Consider the following 25,196-nt stretch of genomic DNA (forward strand, 5'->3'; position numbering starts at 1 on the left):
CATTAAGTAGACTGCCACCTATATGGTAGTTCATGGGTACAGAGTTTTTACCAAAGGGGATGACAGTACACTTTTTGGCATTGAGCTTGAGGCCATGTCTCTGACACCAGGCATCTGTCTCAGTGAGGCCCTTTTGTAGGATGTCCACATCATTTGGGGACTCAACTATGGCTCCTAGTTTGCAGTCATCTGCGAACTTCATTAGCCAAAGTCCTTCTGTGTTAGCCTGTACTTCAGAGAAGTAGATACCAAATAGGAGAGGTCCCAGGACTGAACCCTGTGGTACTCCACTTGTCACTGGATTGAAGTCAGATTTGGAGTCTGCAACTTTTACAGTGTGGGTTCTGTCAGTGAGCCTGTTGGTAACCCATCTTGTGACCTAAGGATTTATACCTAGTTTAGTGAGGTTTGCTATAATTCCAGAATGGGGGATGGTGTCAAAAGCCTTGGCAAGGTCAAGATAGGTTGTGTGAGCCACCTTACCCTCATCTACGGCTTTGGTGACTGCCTCAAAGAAGTCGATCAGGTTTAGGAGGCATGATCTGCCTTTCACAAACCCGAACTGGGTGGGATCCAGAGTTTGGAGGTTACCAATGTCTTTGTTTATGAGTTCCATGATGCTACATTCAATGGCCTTACAGACCAGGCTCATCAGGCTAATAGGGCGATAGTTCCCAGGATCAGTGGTGGCTCCCCCTTTGTGGAGTGGGATAACTGTTGCTGTGTGCCATTCAGTGGGCACAAAGCCTGATGTGAGGCTATGATTGAACAGGGTGCTTATGTGGGGAGCCAGTTCATTCTGAAGTTCATGTAAAACACAGCCTGGGATGTTGTCCGGTCCCATAGATGCTGTGTTTTTGGCTTTAGAGAGTGCAGCTTTTACCTGTGTAATTGTGATTAGAGGGACTCTACATTCTTCCTGTATTGATATGGGCCCTTTGGGGGGGGGGGGTAAAGTTAGCACTGAACCTATCTGCCAGGATGATGGCAATATCAGTTGGTTCTGTAATTTTTGTGCCATTGTGCTGTAACTCAGAGCAGATCTGGGTGTTGACATTGAGATTCTTGACATAGCTATAGAATGCTTTGTGGTTGTCCCTAGAATCAGTGGTGATTTTGTTTTTGTAGCTAGCTTTGGGGGATCTTATAAGGGATCTCAGCTTCTTACTGAAGCTGACCCGGGAGCTCCTCCACTCATGGGATTTTACTCTCTTTTGCAACAGTTTCTTCCTTCTGTTGTAGTGTTTGTTTATGGCAGGGGACCACCAGATTGGCTTCCTTTTTTTGGAGGATAGCGTCTTGGTTCTGTTTGAGATAGCATAATCCATGCACTCGTCTAAGTGCTTATAGAGTGCATTTGTGTAGGATTCAGCAGTCATAACTGTATTGTCCATCTGCATGGGTGTCACGAAGTTCGGCACTTCTATCTTAAGAAGCATGAAGTTGTCTTTCGAGAAATATTTTACTATGGTTTCCTTAATGGGGGGTGGGGGCAGGATGTGGATATCTAGGGTGATTAGCTTATGCTAGGATCTGACCAATGAGGAGTTGACTTCAGGTGTGGAACACCGGTCACTCATGTTGGTAATGACTAGGTCTAGGATATTGTTGCCCCTGGTGGGGGTGTGGATACGTTGATCCAGGGCATTGGAATTTATGAATTCCAGAAAGTGTTGAGCAAAGGAGTTGGTACATGAGGAGTTTTCCCAGGTAATAGTGGGGTAGTTGAAATTGCCCATTATTAGGGTGTTTGGTTGAACCCTAATATTTTCCAGTATATCTAGAAATGAGGAGTGGGAATCCTGCAGCATGGTGGGGGATCTGTAGCAAGCTACAATTTGGATTGCAGTTTTGCCCAGAGTTAGTTGCACTTGGATAACCTCGGATGCATTATGCTGAGCAACTAGCCTGGAGGTGTGGATATCCTTAATGAATATGGACACACCTCTGCCTTTGGTGTTCTGGTCCAGGTTAGGTGGCTGGAAAGTGTGGTATGAGTTATAGCCTGGTAATGCAGGGGTGCTCTCTAGAGCCTTGAACCAGGTCTCAGTCACTGCACAGATATTGATGTTCTCCATTTTAAGGAGTGCCTTGAGGGAGTACATTTTGAGATTTAGACTTCTAGCATTGAGTAGCATTACCCTCAGTTTTTGCTTGCCTGTTCCTGTTATGGTGGTGAATTTGTCATTTGAACCTTGCCTAAAAAAGGCACTATAGGGGCGGCAAGAGCCTTAGCCAGTATCCGGAATCCCAGGAGTGACAGGTGCAGGCCATCTTTGGCAAAGCATTGTGGTCTGTCGACCATGTCGCCCCACACAGATACTGGATCCCCTTAGAATGACACCAGATCCTTAGCCAATTGTTGAAGTCAGTCATTTTGTCCTTGTACTGCGGTATCATTCTGGGTGATGGCAGGATGCTACTCAGGACTAGGGTCATACCTGCCTGGGCTACAAGATCAGAGAGCTCTTCCATGTCTCTTTTCATGTAGTCCAGGGAGGTATGTCTCAGGTAATTCACACCAAGATGGATGATGACAGAGTCATATTTGTACTTGTTGTGGAGTGACCTGAGTGCATGGGTTATGTGGTGGATACTGGCACCTGACAAGCAGCTGACAGTAACCTTCTCCTTGTTTAACCTGGGGAGTGGGACATCAGTGTGCCTGACTATAGAGTCACCTATGACTAGTGTGTTGGGTGCGTTGTTTTGCCTTATGGGCTGTGGTTGAGTGGCACACTGAGTCTGTGGGCTATGTGTCATTTGTGTTATGTTGGTGGGTGGAGGTTACCTGCATTTCTGCTTTGGAGGTCTCTGTTGCTTAACCAGATTATTATTGAGAGCCTCCGTGAATACTTTTGTGTTTCTATGTGTGGATTCTGGTGGTGTAGGTTTAGTGGGACTATGTGATGAGTGTGGTGTGGTGCAAGTGCTTACCTTCTTCTGTTGACTGCAAGTGTAGCTGTTACTTCATTGCCTTCTCAAACACTCTGTGTAGTACTTTGCTTTTATGAGAGCACTCTCGATTAGTACTGTTACTCTAACTGCCCTGCTGGACTCTGCTATGTATGTATTTATGAATGAGCTAAAGCTAGGGAGATACATTTCTGTGACATCACACTTAGCTGAAAATACTTCACTACAGCCAGATGTACAATACTATGTTACACTGCACAACCTAATATATAGCTTTGTCATCTGACTTGCAGAAGGTAAAAAGCAAAGCACTGGAAGACATTGTAATGCTGAACATTGATAGCAACACTCTGGAATCACCTTTTGATGACCTAGAAAAGCTGCCCACTGAAGTGGTGAGTAACTGGTAAATTAAGCACATCAAATTCAATGAGAGTTATCTGACTCAGGAATGGGGTATTCACTGGGGAGCAAATTTTGACCTTTTAGGAGGGATACTGACATGCATCATTTATCGGGATGGTTTTGATCTGGTTTATTCCGAGTCATTAGATTTAGCAGATTAGAAGCAGAACCTTCTCCCAGCCATCACAGTCTGTAATGCCTGTCATTATGCCCTTTATGTCTCCTCTCCGTAGGTCTCCTTACTGAAGATGAAGCTAAAGAAACAATCTGCAGCAACAGGAGATGGAGTGGCTCGAGCATTCCTGAAAGCCCAAGCAACTCTCTTTGGTGGTTACAGAAATGCCCTTGTCTGCAATCCAGTAAGTCCTAGAATGTAAATGATGACCAGTATGCAGAAGTGTAAGCTACATTTACCTCAGACTGACATCGGAAACTGTTCTACCAACGGAAGTGTGAAGTATTGATTATTACTGTCCCAAAGAACATATTGTGTGCTAACCAAAGCAGTATCTTTATAGACAGACACATAGATACATGCATACATACATAATGCCATGCATACATACATACATACATACATGCACGCACAAGCAATTAGATAGATGGATCGTGAGATGGGTAGACTGCATACCTCTCAACTTCTTAGACCAAGAAATCTGGACAAAGCCATAACTAATGCTGGGACAAAGGACCAAAAATAGGGACAATTTTTAAATATTGCTCTTGCAAACTTAGAAAGTTGATAGAATAACAGGTTTTGTGTTAACATGAATTTTCTGTAGGGTATGAAGTCAAAACTCAAATGTCTGTCATTATTTTCTGACTTCAATCTTTAATGACATGCCAATGATTTGTCAGAAAACCACAATTTTATGAAAAATGGACCAAAAATATGAGGCAAAAATCTGGACATTCTGTGATAATCTGTACAGTTGAGAGGGATACACTGATACATATATACAGAATATAGATATGCAAATACATACAAAGACAGATAAATAGATACATAGATAAAAAGGGATAGACAGATAAATAGACAGATACATCGTGAGATGAGTAGACTGAGACACTGATACATATACACAGGAGACACTGATACATATACACAGGAGACACTGATACATATACACAGGAGACACTGATACATATACACAGAAGATAGATACTGTATAGAAATACATACAAAGACAGCTAGATGAATAGGTAGATAGATAGATAGATAGATAGATAGATAGATAGATAGATAGATAGATAGACAGATAGATAAAGTGTGTGGCATTGCTTCCACTGAAATCTTTTGCATTACAGCATAATTTATCTTTTTCCCTGCTCCTTATTTGCTGCTGTGATGCCCACCACTTCTGCCAATATGTGACGGGCACCACTATGTGTTGTCCCCACACTGGACCAGTAATTAAGGAGCCTGAATCCTCACCACTGACACCGGAGAGGGACATTCACTCGGAATACAAATGGATACACTTAGTATTTCCTGATGCAGACCTCTCTGCATCAAGTACAGTTTCCCTTAAGAGCACACAGGGAACACATTCCACCCATGGTCTGGATGTCTCTGTATCTGTCTCCCTCCAGATCCCCAATAAGACTCCCTGCTGGTACAGCTGTAAGGTTAGGTCCTCAGCCAAGTGTCCAAGCCAAGTTCTCCAGCACCCTCTCTGTAAACTCAGTGCTTTGTGTCCCTGCCCAAGTAGCTGACACACACACTGAAAGATTTCATTTTTCACACACACGCACATACACATAAACACACACACACACACACACACACACACACACACACACACACACGCACACACACACCTAGGAAAGGCTGGCACAGATGTACCTGTTATGCCCCCTTCTGCCCAGATTATTAGGTAGTTATCAATGCCAATAGTCAGTTACTATAAGGTTCTTAAAAGGGTATCCAATTACACTATGTAATATTAATATTAATACAAATGGTAGTAGTTCACCAAGATGGCTAGACCTTCTGGAGTGGCCCACACAGTGTCACCTGTGACTCCCATGCCCTGGCCCAGCAATCAAGGAGACTTAATCCTCACCACTAACACCAGAGAGGGTGTCTCATATATGAGGAAAGGATAACAAATACACACAGTAAAGTGCAATTTCCCTTAAGAGCACACAGAGATCACAGTCAGTCTGGGGCTGGTTGCTCCCTTGCTGTCTAGGTCCCCAATAATACTCCCCACTAGCACAGCTATAGGGTCCAGATCCCAGCCTAGTGGGAAAGCTAAAACCTGTAGCACCCTCTCTGTCCAACTAGTGCTTAATGTCCCTGCCCAAGTAGCTGACATACACACACTCACACACTTTGAGAAGAGTTTATACAACCACACAGACACTCCTGGGGAAAGCTGGCACAGGTTCTCCAGCTGTGCCCCTTTTTCCCAGACTATACGGTAATACCCTACCACCACCACTAATAATTATCAGCTACTCAAAGGCCCTTAAAAGGATGTCCAATTATTACTGTGCAATATTATTATCCAATTGGTAGTATAACTAAATAGTCAAAGCTTATTAGAGTGACTTGGTACAGGATCCTTACATACATGCAATGTACTTTTAGAGCTTAACTTATATCTCTACACAAACCAGCCATAGTTAAAAGGTTTTAAAATATTTAATAATAAATAATAAAAACACAAGACAATACTTCTTACTACACAGTGCTAGTCAAGAGTTCAGAGACCACAGAGAAATACTTAAAATAATTCAGTAGTACAGTTCTGACACCACAGAAAAAACACTTAGTCTAATCTTTCTAGTTTCTAGCTACTTATAAGAGAAAACACACTTCTAAGATAACTTACATATAGAACACAGGCAGTGCTAATGAGTTGGATGGTCAAGACAAAAATACTTAATGCCTTCTGATTCTCTCTGTTTAAATTTCAGCTGCAGGAAACTACAGCCATAAAAGACATTCCACATGTAAACTCTAGTAATTATTCCTTAAGTTAAAACAATAGGCAGGATGCTTCATTCCAGACTTATTGACTCCAAATTTTAACTTCAAAGGGACAGACATGAAATAATTTTAACTTCAAAGGACAGACAAGAAATGCTTGACTTAGCTTTCTTTGCAGCAGAGGGCAATCTTGCTACATTGTTTTAAGCTCAACATTTTACAGCATATTCTTTCATTTAAGAAAACAAGCTTGTATTTCAACATTTCACAGTATTTCCTTTCAATTAAGAAAGCAATTCTGTAGTTCAACATTCATATTTACAAATGATAGAATTATCTATAAAATTCTATCTGTCTAGGCTGGCAGCCTTCACATCACCAAATAAATATAAGTGGTCTCAAATGTTAGATACTCTCTACAAGAACCAGCCATGATAAAAGTATTACACATATTTAATAATAAATAATAAAATTGTATGAAGATACAGAATATATGTTCACAGTAGACTGCAGAGTTCAAATCGCAGAAAATATTGAAAAGGACATTGAAGGACAGACTCAGACAAATATAGAAAAACAGTATCTAAACTAAGCTTCACTATATTTCTGACTGAATCAAGGGAATTATATCTCCATTTGAAGTTTGAGACAGGGCTTTAGTAGACTGCTACAATACACATTTAGAGCTTTTATGTCTAGGATCCAGAAACATTTACAACACTTCCCCCTTCTTTACAAAAGTTAATAACCTTTGCTGTGCCAATGTCCTCTATTAAAACATATACATTTAATTCAGATACCACAATACATGTACATTTATCTTAATTTCAGCAGGGTGCACTGTGGATACATTTTAACACAATTAACACAAGCAAAGCTCACAAGTACATTGTCAGCACAAGCATCTGTACAGATCACTTTGGTACACTAATTACATACAATTATTTACAAAATTCCAGCTAGCTGTGCTGGCACAAGTCGTACATCCACTGCTCTACATCTCCCTGGTATGGCTGGCAGTACCTCCTATCATCACGGTTACAAACCCCAGTGAATTGACTGGAATGCATTATTTATTTAATACTAGCTAGGCATGCATGCATCATTTCACTGGGAACCCAGGAACACTGGCCTGGATAAGGGACTTGCTCAGAGTCGAACTATATACATGTACAGGCTAAAGTAATCAAACTCAGAACTACAGCATGAAGCTTATAGCATCAATTAACACATTCTGGGTATAGATGCATGAGAAGTGGTTAGTGAAGGTGATGGCTAAGACAATGGGACTGTGGTTGTTTATACTGTCTGTATTATTCAAAAATCCACTTGCAGTACATGTCTTTATGTGCCATGTATCCCTTGGTGACTATCCCTTTTCTGCACAACTATCACACTTGGAAGTATGAATCCCCCAAGCCCCTTGAATGGTATTTCGTATCTTCTGACTAACGGATCTTTATGAGATGGGGAAGGATCTCACAGTGATCTGTTCAGGTACCTCACAGACCAGCCATGGACCCCTGTGTTCAGATGTACTCCTGGAAACAAGCTGTTCTATCTGTTTCCTCAGCATGCCAGGTGTAATGACTTCTCCCACCTGTTTTAGCAGTTTAAGCCTGTACAATTGTATTGACTCTGCCATATCTCATAGAACAAAAGCAAGATCTTCAAGGAAAAACAAACCTGCCTGGTGGACAACTGCCATTAATAGGCTATACAATAGGAGAAAGAAATTGCTGTCTAAGAGTAGGAAGGAATGGTCTCAAAACTAGAAACACCCCTTCCTCAACTTAAACATGCAAATAAGACTCCTAGTGAAGTCCTTCAAAGCTAACTACGAATCCAAATTAGCTTCTCTAACTAAGGATAACCACAAGGCACTCTTTAGTAACATCCGTAACCTCAATGATAAGGCCCAGATTTTGTAGTTAAAAGTACTACATATATATAAAACCTGTGGATAAAGCAAACCTGCTGGCTGACAGGTTCAGTGAAAAGTTCAGTCCCTTGTCCCCATCACATATACCCCAAAGCATGCTTAACACCTATCCCCTGCCTAGTATCTCTGAGGAAGAGGTCTTAAATGCTCTCTCCAAGGCCAAAGGCACAGCCTCTATGGGACCAGACAACATCCTGGGCTGTGTTCTACATGAGTTAAAACAGAAATTAGCATCACCACTGAGCACGTTTTTCAATCACAACCTAAGCACTGGCTTCATCCCAGCAGAATAGAAAAGAGCTACTGTCATCCCTTTGCACAAAGGGGGTGCATCCGCAGACCCCGGGAACTATAGACCCATTAACCTGACCAACCTTATCTGCAAGGCCATGGAATGAATCACCACGGACCTTATCTACAAAGTTATAGGAAATCTCCAAATGCTCAACCCCACCCAGTTTGGCTTTGTCAGGGGGAGGTCATGCGTGTTAAACTTGGTGGACTTCTTCCAGATAGTCACCAAAGCCCTAGATGAGGGCAGATCTGTGCATACAACCTACCTAGACTTAGCCAAGGCCTTTGACACAATCCCCCACTCAGACATCATTGCTAAACTCACCCAGCTGGGCATCAACCCATACATTGTCAGGTGGGTTGGAATCTAGCTCATTGATAGAACTCATATGGTCAAAATAGGGGACTCCACCTCCTCCAGCATTCCCATAACCAGTGGTGTTCCACAGGGATCGGGTCTGGGACCCCTACTGTTTGGAATCTGCTTCGAGGCTAAAACTAAAGGACTGTAAATGACAATGTTTGCTGATAACTACAATCTGGGAGCAACTAGTGATGTCAACATCTTGCAAGAAAGTCTTACTCAGAGTAATGACTGGTGCTAAAGTCATGGTCTTAAATTTAACACAAAAAAATGCAATATCATCCCTTTCAAAAAGGGTGGTGTTCCTGCAAACTACCATATCAATAGCAATACCCTATGCACACAGTCAGTGGTGAGATATCTGGGCATACAAGTTGACAGCAACTTTAACTTTGATCACCATGTCTCTACAGTGGTAAGAAGGGCATTTTATATTGCTCATCTCATACGGGCATTGCCACCAGAAAAAAAGAGGTTATAATCCCCCTGCACTCTTCCCTCATCAGGCCAATAATAGAGTACATCTCTCCCTTTGGTATGTTTCTTTCCAAACACCTCCAGCAATTGGAGAGACCACAGAGGTTCCTTACAAAGAAAATTCAGGGTCTTCAAGATCTGTCTTATGCGGACAGACTGAAATCATTGTCACTTTACTCTGTGTCATACAGACTGCTTAGAGGTGACCTGTGCCCTGCATATTGAGCAATCTCTGACCCAGCTTTAATGGAAATGCTGCACTTTCGCAAGTCAAATGGCACACAAGTCACTCTCTCAAAGGACATTTAACCTGGTATATGACATCAACAGAACTTGCTGGAGAGACACATTTGTCTCACAGAGGTTGCTCCACCTTTGGAACGAGCTTCCTATTCATGTTAAACAAAACCCCTCATTGGCCCTATTTAAGAGCAATTTGTATGATTGGATATGTAACTGGAAATTCACTCCGGGGTTTCCCACCTGTGTCCCTCTTGGACAGGGGCAATTAGGTGCTGATGTTAGTGTCTGTTTGAATCACACTCCCTTGGGAACATGAGTTGAACTTAGCTAGGCTTGTAAGTGCCCTGGGGCCATTAGCCTAGTAACCTCCTATGATCCTATGAATATCTACCAGCTTTGGAGAGACAAGTCATCATGAGGTACTGTGCCTAAACATCTGTTCCTCTTATTACTAAAGTATCCCTTTAAATTGTTTTTATTTTTGGGGAATTTAAACAGTAATGGATGGATGATAACGGTCATCAGTAGTCCTGTCCATATCAGCTAATAACGACTGTTAGACCTGTCAGTCTGGCAGGAGATAGACAAGGTTATCCATAACTGCAGACAGTGATCTGGATGACTGCCATTCCTCCTTATTGAGTTGTCCTAGCATGAACCTACTTTGTCCTTCCACTGCACCTTTGTGTCCCTGCAACAGAAGGTACTGGTTATTTATTAAGTTAGTTAGTTAGTTATGTATTTATATATTTATTTACATTTGCTTACTAGGAATATCTGATTGTATATAAATTAACCTGTTTTCAGCAGAGGCACAGGAAGAAAACTCCAAAACACAAACAAAAATACTTGGATCAACAAAACATTTAACAGAGTTAACAAATTACAGAGCTATAAAATAATCAAAGTTCAAAATTATAATTCATTGCATAAGTAATAAACTGGAAATAAGGTGTATTTAAGCAGATTAAATGCATGCAATCTTAATATTCACAGTCAGTGAATGTGTTAATATGAAGGAAGATTAAGGGAGGCACCATTATTCTGTAGAGTGACAAACACCAGTTGGAGCATTATGAATGTTTGTAGTGGTAATTTCTCATCAGTAGTCAGTATTAATTTTAATAGGGTTGTAAAGCTAATTGTGGAAAAGAGAAATTAATTAGTGAATAAAAGTCAACTTAGAGCTAACAAGTGCAGTGGAACAGGATATTGTTTTCAGTGTTTTTTAAAGGCTTCTAAACTAGCTTGTTACCTGATGGAAGAAGGAATTGAATTCCAGATTTTTAGATACAAAGCAGAGTACAAAGCACCACACCTGCAGCATTTTAAGCATTAGCTGTTAAGATAATTCATTTATCTCTACAGAGAGTAGCTGCCTATTTGGAATATACTACTGTAGCAGATCATTTAGCTGGGCACAATTCAGTATAATACAGTACATTCCTTCCAGGATCAATCTTCATCCAGCACAATGCATCACTGCCTTCCTAACAACACTCCCCTTTCTGTTTCCTTTGGCTCTCCCTACAGCACAAGGCACCTGTCATATGCTCGGGTCTTAACTTTTCGTCCTTACTGGCAGTGATTTACACAAATCCCTGGTACTCTGGCAATGATTTACACATATCCCGATACACTGGGATTGATTTACATGTATCCCTGATACACTGGCAGTGATTTACACATATGCCTGATACACTGGCAATGATTTACACATATCCCTGGTACTCTGGCAATGATTTACACAAATCCCTGGTACTCTGGCAATGATTTACACATATCCCTGATACACTGGCAGTGATTTACACATATCCCTGGTACTCTGGCAACGGTTTACACATATCCCTGGCACACTGGCAGTGATTTACACATATCCCTGGTACACTGGCAGTGATTTACACATATCCCTGATACACTGGCAGTGATTTACACATATCCCTGGTACACTGGCAGTGATTTACACATATTTACACATATCCCTGGTACTCTGGCAATGATTTACACAAATCCCTGGTACTCTGGCAATGATTTACACATATCCCTGATACACTGGCAGTGATTTACACATATCCCTGGTACTCTGGCAACGGTTTACACATATCCCTGGCACACTGGCAGTGATTTACACATATCCCTGGTACACTGGCAGTGATTTACACATATCCCTGGTACACTGGCAGTGATTTACACATATCCCTGGTACACTGGCAGTGATTTACACATATTTACATATATCCCTGGTACACTGGCAGTGATTTACACATATCCCTGGTACACTGGCAGTGATTTACACATATCCCTGGTAATCTGGCAATGATTTACATGTATCCCTGGTACACTGGCAGTGATTTACACATATCCGTGGTACACTGGCAGTAATTTACACATATCCCTGGTACTCTGGCAGTGATTTACACATATCCCTGATACACTGGCAGTGATTTACACATATCCCTGGTACTCTGGCAGTGATTTACACATATCCCTGGTACTCTGGCAGCGATTTACACATATCCCTGATACACTGGCAGTGATTTACACATATCCCTGGTACACTGGCAGTGATTTACACATATCCCTGGTACTCTGGCAATGATTTACACGTATCCCTGGTACTCTGGCAGCGATTTACACATATCCTTGATACACTGGCAGTGATTTACACATATTCCTGGTACACTGGCACTGATTTACACATATCCCTAATACACTGGCAGCAATTTACACATATCCCTGGTACTCTGGCAGCAATTTACACATATCCCTGATACACTGGCAGTGATTTACAGCTATCCCTGATACACTTGCAGTGATTTACACATATCCCTGGTACACTGGCAGTGATTTACACATATCCCTGGTACTCTGGCAGCGATTTACACATATCCCTGATACACTGGCAGTGATTTACACATATCCCTGGTACACTGGCAGTGATTTACACATATCCCTGATACACTGGCAGTGATTTACATGTATCCCTAATACACTGGCAGCGATTTACACATATCCCTGGTACTCTGGCAGCAATTTACACATATCCCTGATACACTGGCAATGATTTACACATATTCCTGTTACTCTGGCATCAATTTACACGTATCCCTGATACACTGGCAGTGATTTACATGTATCCCTAAAACAATGGCAGTGATTTACACATATCCCTGGTACTCTGGCAGCAATTTACACATATCCCTGATACACTGGCAGTGATTTACACATATTCCTGTTACTCTGACATCAATTTACACGTATCCCTGATACACTGGCAGTGATTTACACATATCCCTGATATACTGGCAGTGATTTACACATATCCCTGATACACTGGTAGTGATTTACACATATCCCTAATACACTGGCAGTGATCTACATGTATCCCTGATACACTGGCAGTGATTTACACATATCCCTAATACACTGGCAGTGATTTACACATATCCCTGGTACACTGGCAGTGATTTACACATATCCCTGATACACTGGCAGTGATTTACACATATCCCTGGTACACTGGCAGTGATTTACACATATCCCTGGTACACTGGCAGTGATTTACACATATCCCTGGTACTCTGGCAACGATTTACACGTATCCCTGGTACACTGGCAGTGATTTACACATATCCCTGGTACACTGGCAGTGATTTACACATATCCCTGGTACTCTGGCAGTGATTTACACATATCCCTGATATACTGGCAGTGATTTACACATATCCCTGGTACACTGGCAGTGATTTACACATATCCCTGGTACTCTGGCAATGATTTACACGTATCCCTGATACACTGGCAGTGATTTACACATATTGCTGGTACACTGGCAGTGATTTACACATATCCCTGGTACTCTGGCAGCGATTTACACATATCCCTGATATACTGGCAGTGATTTACACATATCCCTGGTACACTGGCAGTGATTTACACATATCCCTGGTACACTGGCAGCAATTTACACATATCCCTGGTACTCTGGCAGCGACTTACACATATCCCTGATACACTGGCAGTGATTTACAGATATCCCTGATACACTGGCAGTGATTACACTGGCCGTGATTTACACATATCCCTGGTACACTGGCAGTGATTTAGACATATCCGTGGTACACTGGCAGTGATTTACACATATCCCTGATACACTGGCAGTGATTTACACATATCCCTGGTACTCTGGCAGCGATTTACACATATCCCTGATACACTGGCAGTGATTTACACATATCCCTGATACACTAGCAGTGATTTACACATATCCCTGATACACTGGCAGTGATTTACACGTATCCCTAATACACTGGCCGCAATTTACACATATCTCTGGTACTCTGGCAGCGATTTACACATATCCCTGATACACTGGCAGTGATTTACACATATCCCTGATGCACTGGCAGTGATTTACACATATCCCTGGTACACTGGCAGTGATTTACACATATCCCTGGTACTCTGGCAATGATTTACACGTATCCCTGATACGCTGGCAGTGATTTACACATATCCCTGGTACACTGGCAGTGATTTACACATATCCCTGGTACTCTGGCAGCGATTTACACATATCCCTGATATACTGGCAGTGATTTACACATATCCCTGGTACACTGGCAGTGATTTACACATATCCCTGGTACACTGGCAGCAATTTACACATATCCCTGGTACTCTGGCAGCAATTTACACATATCCCTGATACACTGGCAGTGATTTACAGATATCCCTGATACACTGGCAGTGATTACACTGGCAGTGATGTACACATATCCCTGGTACACTGGCAGTGATTTAGACATATCCGTGGTACACTGGCAGTGATTTACACATATCCCTGATACACTGGCAGTGATTTACACATATCCCTGGTACTCTGGCAGCGATTTACACATATCCCTGATACACTGGCAGTGATTTGCACATATCCCTGATACACTGGCAGTGATTTACATGTATCCCTAATACACTGGCAGCAATTTACACATATCTCTGGTACTCTGGCAGCGATTTCCACATATCCCTGATACACTGGCAGTGATTTACACATATCCCTGATACACTGGCAGTGATTTACACATATTCCTGGTACACTGGCACTGATTTACACATATCCCTAATACACTGGCAGCAATTTCCACATATCTCTGGTACTCTGGCAGCGATTTACACATATCCCTGATACACTGGCAGTGATTTACACATATCCCTGATACACTGGCAGCGATTTACACATATCCCTGATACACTGGCAGTGATTTACACATATCCCTGGTACACTGGCAGTGATTTACACATATCCCTGATACACTGGCAGTGATTTACATGTATCCCTAATACACTGGCAGCGATTTACACATATCCCTGGTACTCTGGCAGCAATTTACACATATCCCTGATACACTGGCAATGATTTACACATATTCCTGTTACTCTGGCATCAATTTACACGTATCTCTGATACACTGGCAGTGATTTACATGTATCCCTAAAACACTGGCAGTGATTTACACATATCCCTGGTACTCTGGCAGCAATTTACACATATCCCTGATACACTGGCAGTGATTTACACATATTCTTGTTACTCTGACATCAATTTACACGTATCCCTGATACACTGGCAGTGATTTACACATATCCCTGATATACTGGCAGTGATTTACACATATCCCTGATACACTGGCAGTGATTTACACATATCCCTAATACACTGGCAGCGATCTACATGTATCCCTCATACACTGGCAGTGATTTACACATATCCCTAGTACACTGGCAGTGATTTACAGATATCCCTGGTACACTGGCAGTGATTTACACATATCCCTGATACACTGGCAGTGATTTACACATATCCCTGGTACACTGGCAGTGATTTACACATATCCCTGGTACACTGGCAGTGAGTTACACATATCCCTGGTACTCCGGCAATGATTTACACGTATCCCTGGTACACTGGCAGTGATTTACATGTATCCCTGGTACACTGGCAGTGATTTACACATATCCCTGGTACACTGGCAGTGATTTACACATATCCCTGATATACTGGCAGTGATTTACACATATCCCTGGTACACTGGCAGTGATTTACACATATCCCTGGTACTCTGGCAATGATTTACACGTATCCCTGATACACTGGCAGTGATTTACACATATCCCTGGTACACTGGCAGTGATTTACACATATCCCTGGTACTCTGGCAGCGATTTACACATATCCCTGATATACTGGCAGTGATTTACACATATCCTGGTACACTGGCAGTGATTTACACATATCCCTGGTACACTGGCAGCAATTTACACATCTCCCTGGTACTCTGGGAGTGATTTACACATATCCCTGATACACTGGCAGTGATTTGCAGATATCCCTGATACACTGGCAGTGACTACACTGGCAGTGATTTACACATATCCCTGGTACACTGGCAGTGATTTAGACATATCCGTGGTACACTGACAGTGATTTACACATATCCCTGATACACTGGCAGTGATTTACACATATCCCTGGTACTCTGGCAGCGATTTACACATATCCCTGATACACTAGCAGTGATTTACACATATCCCTGATTCACTAGCAGTGATTTACACATATCCCTGATACACTGGCAGTGATTTACACATATCCCTAATACACTGGCAGCAATTTACACATATCCCTGATACACTGACAGTAATTTACACATATCCCTGATATACTGGCAGTGATTTACTCATATCCCTGAAACACTGGCAGTGATTTACACATATCCCTAATACACTGGCAGCAATTTACACATATCCCTGATACACTGGCAGTGATTTACACATATCCCTAATACACTGGCAGTGATTTACACATATCCCTGGTACTCTGGCAGCGATTTACATGTATCCCTGATACACTGGCAGTGATTTACACATATCCCTGCTACACCAGCAGTGATTTACACATATCCCTGTTACACTGGCAGTGATTTACACATATCCGTGATACACTGGCAGTGATTTACACATATCCCTGATACACTGGCAGCAATTTACACATATACCTGATACACTGGCAGCGATTTACACATATCCCTGGTACACTGGCAATGATTTACACATATCCCTGATACACTGGCAGTTACTTACACATATCCCTGATACACTGGCAGCAATTTACACATATCTCTGATACACTGGCACTGATTTACACATATCCCGATACACTGGGATTGATTTACACATATCAGTGATACACTGGCAGTGATTTACACATATCCCTGATACACTGGCCACAATTTAAACATATCCCTGATACACTGGCCACAATTTACACATATCCCTGATACACTGGCAGTGATTTACACATATCCCTGATACACTGGCAGTGATTTACACATATCCATGATACACTGACCACAATTTACACATATCCCTGATACACTGGCAGCAACTTGCACATATTACTAATACACTGGCAGTGATTTAATTTACACATATCCCTGATACACTGGCACTGATTTACACATATCCAGATACACTGGGATTGATTTACACATATCCCTGGTACACTGGCAGTGATTTACACATATCCTTGATACACTGGCCACAATTTACACATATCCCTGATACACTGGCAGTGATTTACACATATCCCTGGTACACTGACACTGATTTACACATACCTCTGATAAACTGGCAGTGATTTACACATATCCGTGATACACAGGCACTCTTTACACATATCCCTGATACACTGGCAGCAATTTGCACATATTCCTGATACACTGGCAGCAATTTAATTTACACACATCCCTGATACACTGGCACTGATTTACACATATCCTGGTACATTGGCAGCGATTTACACATATCCCTGATACACTGGCAGCGATTTACACATATCCCTGGTACTCTGGCAGCGATTTACATGTATCCCTGATACACTGGCAGTGATTTACACATATCCCTGATACACTGGCCACAATTTACACATATCCCTGATACACTGGTCACAATTTACACATATCCCTGATACACTGGCAATGATTTACACATATCCCTGATACACTGGCAGCGATTTACACATATCCCTGGTACACTGGCAGTGATTTACACATATCCCTGATACACCAGCAGTGATTTACATATAACCCTGGTACTCTGGCAATGGTTTACACATATCCCTGGTACATTGACAGTGATTTACACATATCCCGATACACTGGGATTAACTTACATGTATCCCTGATACACTGGCAGTGATTTACACATATCCCTGATACACTGGCAGTGATTTACACATATCCCTGGTACTCTGGCAATGGTTTACATGTATCCCTGGTACACTGCAGTGATTTACACATATCCCTGGTGCACTGGCAGTGATTTACACATATCCCTGGTACACTGGCAGTGATTTACACATATCCCTGGTACTCTGGCAATGATTTACACATATCTCTGGTACACTGGCAGTGATCTACACGTATCCCTGGTACACTGGCAGTGATTTACACATATCTCTGGTACTCTGGCAGTGATTTACACATATCCCAGATACACTGGCAGTGATTTACACATATCCCTGGTACACTGGCAGTGATTTACACATATCCCTGGTACTCTGGCAATGATTTTGCACGTATCCCTGATACACTGGCAGTGATTTACACATATCCCTGGTACACTGGCAGTGATTTACAAATATCCCTGGTACTCTGGCAGCGATTTACACATATCCCTGATACACTGGCAGTGATTTACACATATCCCTGGTACACTGGCACTGATTTACACATATCCCTAATACACTGGCAGCAATTTACACATATCCCTGGTACTCTGGCAGTGATTTACACATATCCCTGATACACTGACAGTGATTTACACATATCCCTGATACACTGGCAGTGATTTACACATATCCCTGGTACACTGGCAGTGATTTACACATATCCCTGATACACTGGCAGTGATTTACACATATCCCTGGTACTCTGGCAGCGATTTACACATATCCCTGATACACTGGCAGTGATTTACACATATTCCTGGTACACTGGCACTGATTTACACATATCCCTAATACACTGGCAGCAATTTACACATATCCCTGGTACTCTGGCAGCAATTTACACATATTCCTGATACACTGGCAGTGATTTACACATATCCTTGATACACTGGCAGTGATTTACACATATCCCTGATACACTGGCAGTGATTTACACATATCCCTGGTACACTGGCAGTCATTTACACATATCCCTGATACACTGGCAGTGATTTACATGTATCCCTAATACACTGGCAGTGATTTACACATATCCCTGGTACTCTGTCAGCAATTTACACATATCCCTGATACACTGGCAGTGATTTACACATATTCCTGTTACTCTGGCATCAATTTACATGTATCCCTGATACACTGGCAGTGATTTACGCATATCCCTGATATACTGGCAGTGATTTACACATATCCCTGGTACACTGGCAGTGATTTACACATATCCATGATACACTGGCAGTGATTTACACATATCCCTAATACACTGGCAGCGATTTACACATATCCCTGGTTCTCTGGCAGCGATTTACATGTATCCCTGATACACTGGCAGTGATTTACACATATCCCTGATAAACCAGCAGTGATTTACACAAATCCCTGGTACACTGGCAGTGATTTACACATATCCCTGGTACACTGGCAGTGATTTACACATATCCCTGATACACTGGCAGTTACTTACACATATCCCTGATACACTGGCAGCAATTTACACATATCTCTGATACACTGGCAATGATTTACACATATCCCGATACACTGGGATTGATTTACACATATCAGTGATACACTGGCCACAATTTACACATATCCCTGATACACTGGCCACAATTTACACATATCCCTGATACACTGGCCACAATTTACACATATCCCTGATACACTGGCAGTGATTTACACATATCCCTGATACACTGGCCACAATTTACACATATCCCTGATACATTGGCAGCAATTTACACATATTCCTAATACACTGGCAGTGATTTAATTTACACATATCTCTGATACACTGGCACTGATTTACACATATCCCGATACACTAGGATTGATTTACACATATCCCTGATACACTGGCAGTGATTTACACATATCCCTGATACACTGGCCACAATTTACACATATCCCTGATACACTGGCAGTGATTTACACATATCCCTGGTACACTGACACTGATTTACACATACCTCTGATAAACTGGCAGTGATTTACACATATCCCTGATACACAGGCACTCTTTACACATATCCCTGATACACTGGCAGCAATTTGCACATATTCCTGATACACTGGCAGCAATTTAATTTACACACATCCCTGGTACACTGGCAGTGATTTACACATATCCCTGATACACTGGCAGTTACTTACACATATCCCTGATACACTGCCAGCAATTTACACATATCCCTGATACACTGGCACTGATTTACACATATCCCGGTACACTGGGATTGATTTACACATATCCTTGATACACTGGCAGTGATTTACACATATCCCTGATACTCTGGCCACAATTTACACATATCCCTGATGCACTGGCAGTGATTTACACATATCCCTGATACACTGGGACTGATTTGCACATATCCCTGATACACTGACAGCATATTACACATATTTCTAATACACTGGTAGTGATTTAATTTACACATATCACTGATACTTTAGCACTGCTTTACACATACCCTCATACACTGGCAGCAATTTACACATATCCCTGATACACTGGCACTGATTTACACATATCCTGGTATATTGGCAATGATTTACACGTATCCCTGTTACACTGGCACTGATTTACACATATCCTGGTACATTGGCAATGATTTACATGTATCCCTGATACACTGGCACTGATTTACACATATCCTGATATACTGGCAGTGGTTTACACATATCCCTGATACACTGGCAGTGATTTACACATACTTCTGATAAACTGGTAGTGATTTACACATATCCGTGAGACACTGGCAGCAATTTACATATATCGCAGATACACTGGCAGTGATTTAATTTACACATATCCCTAATACACTGGCAGTGATTTACACATATCCCACTTCCTTGCAAGCTATAGCCCCCCTTTATGACCCAGAAAACCCATACCATGTATCTAAACTTATTAGAAACACTAACCAACCTACGCAACGCCAGACTCATGGGTGACTTTAATTACCCCACTATTAACTGGGAATCATATACAACACCAAATGTACATGCCCAGAGGTTCCTGGATTTTGTAAACACAAACTCCCTCATGCAACCATACCGCATCTGGTCCTCACTAACATGGGAGAGGGCTGCACACCCCATACTGTAATGCCTTCCCTAGTAAGGTCAGACCACAAAATGGTCTCCTTTGAAGTAAATATAAACCTCCCCCAGCTAAACTGGGAATATTCAGGAACTATTCTAAGGTTAACTTCCTTGTATTAAGTGAGAACCTGGCCGAATTTCAAGCCCCCATAAAGCTTGAGAACACTGCTGCCTGGGCAGAACTGTTCACAGAAACCCAGTACAAGCATGTTCATAGTTGCATAGAGGCAGCTGTACCCACCAGGAAGAAGTATATAGCTAAGTCAAAAAACAAGCCTCCCTGGTGGAATCACAAAATCAATAGCCTGTATAACAGGAGGAAGAAAATCCTGGCAAAAATTAGGAGGTGCAGCACCCAGCAGGATAAAAGCACTTTCACCAAACTAAACAAACAACTCAGAGGGCAAATAAAGTCTACCAAAGCCAAATTTGAGGTAGGTTTGGCCTCCCAGGCCAAGGACAACCACAAAGCATTCTCTTCCTATGTCCACAACTTCAAAGGCAATACACAATGTTCGTTGTCATTGTTCCTCTCTACTGGTCACTCATTAGACCCATTATAGAGTACAACGCCCCTTTTGGTATGTACCTCACAAGACATCTACAACAACTAGAAAGGTCGCAGAAATACCTCACAGAGGATTACCAGCCTCAAACAGATGCCCTGATACACTAGCAGTGATTTACATGTATCCCTGATACACTAGCAGTGATTTATACATATCTCTGGTATACTGGCAGGGATTTACACACATCCCTGATACACTAGCAGTGATTTACACATATCCCTGATACACTGGCAGTGATTTACGCATATCCCTGATATACTGGCAATGATTTACACATATCCCTGATATACTGGCAGTGATTTACACATATCCCTGATACACTGGCAGTGATTTACACATATCCCTGATACACTGGCCACAATTTACACATATCCCTGGTACACTGGCAGTGATTTACACATATCCCTGCTACACTGGTAGTGATTTACACATATCCCTGGTACACTGACACTGATTTACACATATCCCTGATACACTGGCAGCAATTTACACATATCCCTGATACACTGGCAGCGATTTACACATATCCCTCATATACTGGCAGCGATTTACACATATCCCTGATACACCAGCAGTGATTTACACATATCCCTGGTACACTGACATGATTTACACATATCCCTGATACACTGGCAGCGATTTACACATATCCCTCATATACTGGCAGCAATTTACACATATCCCTGATACACCAGCAGTGATTTACATATATCCTTGATACACTGGCAGTGATTTCCATGTATCCCTGATACACTGGCAGTGATTTACACACATTCCTGATACACTGGCAGTGATTTACACATATGCCTGATACACTGGCAGTGATTTATACATATCCCTGGTACACTGGCAGCGATTTACACATATCCCTGGTACACTGACACTGATTTACACATATCCCTGATACACCAGCAGTGATTTACACTTATCCCTGATACACTGGCAGTGATTTACACGTATGCCTGATACACTGGCAGTGATTTACACATATCCCTGATACACTGGCAGCGATTTACACATTTATCTGATACACTGGCAGTGATTTACACGTATGCCTGATACACTGGCAGTGATTTACACATATCCCTGATACACTGGCAGCGATTTAGACACATCCATCATATAGTGGCAGCAATTTACACATATCCGTGATACACTAGCAGTGTCTTACACATATCCCTGATACTCTAGCAGTGATTTATACATATCTCTGGTATACTGGCAGAGATTTACACACATCCCTGATACACTAGCAGTGATTTACACACATCCCTGATACACTAGCAGTGATTTACACATATCCCTGATACACTGGGATTAATTTACACATATCCCTGATACACTGGCAGCGATTTACACACATCCATCATATACTGGCAGCGATTTACACATATCCCTGATACACTAGTAGTGATTTACACATATCCCTGATACACTGGCAGTGATTTACATGTATCCCTGATACACTAGCAGTGATTTATACATATCTCTGGTACACTGGCAGTGATTTACACATATCCCTGGTACACTGACACTGATTTACACATATCCCTGATACACCAGCAGTGATTTACACATATTCCTGATACACAGGCAGTGATTTACACATATCCCTGATACACTGGCAGCAATTTACACATTTATCTGATACACTGGCAGTGATTTACATGTATGCCTGATACACTGGCAGTGACTTACACATATCCCTGATACACTGGCAGCGATTTACACACATCCATCATATACTGGCAGCAATTTACACATATCAGTGATACACTAGCAGTGACTTACATATATCCCTGATACACTAGCAGTGATTTATACATATCTCTGGTATACTGGCAGAGATTTACACACATCCCTGATACACTAGCAGTGATTTACACATATCCCTGATACACTGGCAGTGATTTACACATATTCCTGATACACTGACACTGATTTACACATATCCCTGATACACTGGCAGTGATTTACACATATACTTGATACACTGGCAGTGATTTACACATATCCCTGATACACTGGCAGTGATTTACATGTATCCCTGATACACTGGCAGTGATTTATACATATCCCTGGTATACTGGCAGAGATTTACACACATCCCTGATACACTAGCAGTGATTTACATGTATCCCTGATACACTAGCAGTGATTTATACATATCTCTGGTATACTGGCAGGGATTTACACACATCCCTGATACACTAGCAGTGATTTAGACATATCCCTGATACACTGGCAGTGATTTACGCATATCCCTGATATACTGGCAATGATTTACACATATCCCTGATATACTGGCAGTGATTTACACATATCCCTGATACACTGGCAGTGATTTACACATATCCCTGATACACTGGCCACAATTTACACATATCCCTGGTACACTGGCAGTGATTTACACATACCCCTGCTACACTGGTAGTGATTTACACATATCCCTGGTACACTGACACTGATTTACACATATCCCTGATACACTGGCAGCAATTTACACATATCCCTGATACACTGGCAGCGATTTACACATATCCCTCATATACTGGCAGCGATTTACACATATCCCTGATACACCAGCAGTGATTTACACATATCCCTGGTACACTGACATGATTTACACATATCCCTGATACACTGGCAGCGATTTACACATATCCCTCATATACTGGCAGCAATTTACACATATCCCTGATACACCAGCAGTGATTTACACATATCCTTGATACACTGGCAGTGATTTCCATGTATCCCTGATACACTGGCAGTGATTTACACACATTCCTGATAAACTGGCAGTGATTTACACATATGCCTGATACACTGGCAGTGATTTATACATATCCCTGGTACACTGGCAGCGATTTACACATATCCCTGGTACACTGACACTGATTTACACATATCCCTGATACACCAGCAGTGATTTACACATATCCCTGATACACTGGCAGTGATTTACACGTATGCCTGATACACTGGCAGTGATTTACACATATCCCTGATACACTGGCAGCGATTTACACATTTATCTGATACACTGGCAGTGATTTACACGTATGCCTGATACACTGGCAGTGATTTACACATATCCCTGATACACTGGCAGCGATTTAGACACATCCATCATATAGTGGCAGCAATTTACACATATCCGTGATACACTAGCAGTGTCTTACACATATCCCTGATACTCTAGCAGTGATTTATACATATCTCTGGTATACTGGCAGAGATTTACACACATCCCTGATACACTAGCAGTGATTTACACACATCCCTGATACACTAGCAGTGATTTACACATATCCCTGATACACTGGCAGTGATTTACACGTATGCCTGATACACTGGCAGTGATTTACACATATCCCCAATACACTGGCAGCAATTTACACATATCCCTGATACACTGACACTGATTTACACATATCCCTGATACACTGGCAGTGATTTACACATATCCCTGACACACTCGCAGTGATTTACACATATCCCTGATACACTGGCAGTGATTTACACATATCCCTGATACACTGGCAGCGATTTACACATATCCCTCATATACTGGCAGCGATTTACACATATCCCTGATACACCAGCAGTGATTTACACATATCCCTGATACACCGTCAGTGATTTACACA

The 25,196-nt window shown here is 41.8% G+C and overlaps 1 protein-coding gene across 4 annotated transcripts in view; it reads left to right on the forward strand.

Annotated features, from left to right (window-relative positions):
* The window catches only part of LOC122790092 (DENN domain-containing protein 1B-like), a 1,285,568-nt gene that overhangs the window by 842,956 nt on the left and 417,416 nt on the right, over positions 1–25,196 (forward strand). For all 4 annotated transcript variants that reach the window (XM_044057656.1, XM_044057657.1, XM_044057658.1 and 1 more), the window contains 2 exons: positions 3,210–3,311; positions 3,555–3,680. In XM_044057656.1, coding sequence (XP_043913591.1) covers positions 3,210–3,311; positions 3,555–3,680 — 228 coding nt within the window. The remainder of the gene's footprint in view (positions 1–3,209; positions 3,312–3,554; positions 3,681–25,196) is intronic.

The sequence above is a fragment of the Protopterus annectens genome, chromosome 15.part0, assembly GCF_019279795.1.
Source record: "Protopterus annectens isolate FY-2018-M chromosome 15.part0, PAN1.0, whole genome shotgun sequence".
Taxonomy (NCBI): domain Eukaryota; kingdom Metazoa; phylum Chordata; order Ceratodontiformes; family Protopteridae; genus Protopterus; species Protopterus annectens.